Source organism: Salminus brasiliensis, chromosome 14 (genome assembly GCF_030463535.1).
Source record: "Salminus brasiliensis chromosome 14, fSalBra1.hap2, whole genome shotgun sequence".
NCBI lineage: Eukaryota > Metazoa > Chordata > Actinopteri > Characiformes > Bryconidae > Salminus > Salminus brasiliensis.
This window is the reverse complement of record NC_132891.1, coordinates 4,223,809-4,226,958: the sequence shown is the minus strand read 5'-3', so window position 1 is coordinate 4,226,958 and position 3,150 is coordinate 4,223,809. Positions and strand designations below refer to the sequence as shown.

The 3,150-nt window shown below is 41.8% G+C and overlaps 1 protein-coding gene across 1 annotated transcript in view; it reads right to left on the bottom strand.

Annotated features, from left to right (window-relative positions):
* Positions 1-1,276: 1,276 nt before the first annotated feature.
* Positions 1,277-3,150, bottom strand: part of adtrp1 (androgen dependent TFPI regulating protein 1) — a 4,856-nt gene continuing 2,982 nt past the window's right edge. The window contains exons 4-6 of the mRNA XM_072696763.1: positions 2,309-2,424; positions 1,924-2,084; positions 1,277-1,758 (exon numbers count right to left, since the gene is read on the bottom strand). Coding sequence (XP_072552864.1) covers positions 1,736-1,758; positions 1,924-2,084; positions 2,309-2,424 — 300 coding nt within the window. The 3' untranslated portion in view covers positions 1,277-1,735. The remainder of the gene's footprint in view (positions 1,759-1,923; positions 2,085-2,308; positions 2,425-3,150) is intronic.

The window sequence follows — 3,150 nt, the reverse complement described above, 5'->3', positions numbered from 1 at the left end:
CACCTTGCTCTCTCTTTAATGGTCATTTATCATTAGTTGTTTGTTTGTATATGTATGTAAAACTCAATACATATTTGACCCAACGCACCAGCTAACAGACACCTGTGTGGCCAAGATCACTTTAAAATTGATGAGGGGAGAGAGCTCCATCTGCCCACCCACCTGGAGAGAGCACGGCCAATTGTGCTCTCTCAGATTCCGGCTGCGGATGGCAAAGCAACATGGCCTCGGGATTTGAAAAGAAAACCCCCTTACTGCAACACTTTTTTAAACCCGTCCAATTACTTCTGTCCCATTCATTTAGATAGACACTGACTGACACGCTCTGACAGGGGGATGAACTCATTTAAAGGGTTATATTAACCCCAGTCCGGAGCAGCTGCCAGCACTACCTCTACGTAGCACTGGTCTGGCCTCATCGCTGCGTGAAACCCGCAGCTTCAGGAGCTCCTGACTGAGCTTTCGAGTGGTCAGCAGCCGCAACTGAGAGCGGTCAGACAAACTCACGTGTAAACATGGCTGAGTGTCCGTGTTTCACAGCCTTCAGATGAAACGCTGCCAGGAGTGACAGCCAAGAAGCAGGCAGTCAAACTCAGAACAGTCATTGGCTTACTTACAGCAAATCTGATTAAAGCAGTGAGTCCTCAGCAGGAAATACCCTCCAGACATTGACCTACTGATGGTCACCATGATAGGCAGTGGACACACCAAGACAAAAAAGACCAGTCAAAAGACTGGACACACTCACTCAAAGAAGCGAAGACCCCAAAAGCTATAAAACAGTACTTATTCTCTTTGTCACCTTGAGTGTTTAAGGTGGTAGTGACTTAAGGCTCCTGCAGATGGCGCTGCACAAGGATGATTGTGCTATAAATACCTGTGGGGTGACGGACTCATATGGGTCACAAAGCAGATGAGGTTAACGATTGGCTAAAAGGGGTAATTGCATTTGGGCGTGGCCAAAGAGCATAGTGTGAAGTAAGGAGCTGAATCTGCAGGTGTATGGAAGCTTACGGTCATACGGGTCTACCAGCAGTGGCAGAGATCCCAGTCTACAGAAACACCTGTAAAAAGACCAAAAGGAGCTGAATCGGCATCTATATTTTCCCCATTTTTAACACAATGTGAATTTTGCCGTCATGTCACAATTTCATGATGAACGGACCAATAGAAATGCTCCAAAATGACTTGGGATAAAATCATTTTACATTGATTTCCAGTATAAAAAATATATAATAATTTTAATGGAGACAATGACAGCACACAGCATGTAGAATTCATCTTTTAATAAAACCCTTTATCATCATCATCATCATCATTTCAAATAACCCAGCACAGATTGCAAAAAAAAACAAAAACGCACACTATGAATGAACATGCAAACGTTCTTAATGTAATTGAAAATACAGCATTTTGGGGGTAGTACAGCATATGGAATTTAAAAAACTGCTTACAGTAATGCTAAATCTATTACTATGCGAATGTATTAATAAGTGCAAATGATTAAAAAGTTTCAATCACAAAAAAACAAAAATGCAGTGGTGAATAATCTGTGGAAATTGCCACTGTTGAACACTTGTGTAGTTTGTAAGTTAAAGTGAGTCCTGCCATAAAAATACCTGAGCCCCTTCCAGAGTGAACTACTCCAAAGTGCTACATTGCTCCTCGCTCTGGTAAACAGTCTGGTCCAGCTGGTTTCGACCTGGTGATGGTCAACCTGGGTTCTTGTGGTCTCTTATTTCTTTTTCTTCTGATTCCCTTGGAGAGAGCACAACAGAGTCATGTCAGTGTAAATGATTACAGATGGACATGAGCAATAAATTAATTAATTAATTAACTAAATTTGTATATAATAGTATTATTTAGACTCAGTGTAGCTCCGTGTTTGTGTGTGTGTGGCAGGCAGTGTTAGAGACCTCTCACCTGTCTGACTCCAGATCGCACGGTTAAGCTTCTCCCCCAGCAGGTAAAGTGGAGCCATACTGAGTGAAGAAGCTCCCAGGAACAGAGCCAGGCCTACTGGACTGAGGTGAGCCATTATAGGGTAAACCCAGAGCCCCGAAACATGATGAATCCATAAGACCCTAAACACAGTTATTATAATAAATAAATAAATAAATAAATAAATAAAGTGGCATGATAATCACTTAAATATATGAAACTTGCATTGCACCAATATGGGTCTAGAAAGAAAGAAAAAAAAAAACAAAAAAAAAAAAACTAATGACTATTTTTGGTCAAATACACAAAAATAGTCTCATCAATTTATTATTATTTTAATTTGATATTGATTTAATTTGAATTTTACCAGGCCAAATACAGCGACGCAAACAGAGCCAAGCCCAGAATTCCATTGATACGTCTGGGGTGTCTGTGATGTTGAAGGTACATCTGGACCAGAACCAAGGGCAGGATTACAGTGTGCTGTAGAGGGAACAAGAAATCTGGATTCAAACAAAACCTCAATGAACTGCACAACACTGTACAGGAGGTTCTGGGGAGGCCTGCAGTTCTTTGGATGTTCGCCTGGGTTGTAGATGCGCTCTTGGTGAAATTCCAGTAGGCCGTTTGTGGATAGTGGCGTTCACTGTGGTTGGCTTGGAACTCAAGAGCCTCAGCAATGGCTTAGTGACCCTTTCCAGACTGGTAGATTTGACCCAATTGTCAATTTAATTTGTTTAACTGGTTAATTTAGTGGCTTGAGGGGCAATTACTTTATCACATGGGTCTTTTATATTAAAGTAGTTGGATGATCTGAAATATTTAATGAAGCAAATCTGCAAAAAAACACTGAGACTTATTGTTTCTTTAATCAAGGGTATAAAGTTTATCCTGCTTTTGTTGGAGTAACGGTCTCTACTGTCCATGCCAGGTAGAGCATGGCTGTGAGGATTTGATTGCATTCAGCAACAAGAGCATTAGTTAGTGAGATCAGGATGCTGGATGATCACCACCCATCCTCACGCTCAACACCCTAACTCATCCCAAAAGTACTGGATGGAGCACAACCATCCTTTATTCCAGAGAACACAGTTCTTCCACTGCTCCACAGCTCAATGCTGGTGGGGGGCTTTATACCCCTCTACTAGCCCACGTCTGGCAGCATGGTGGCAATAGGTTCATGTTGATCTGCTCCGGAGAATCCTAGTC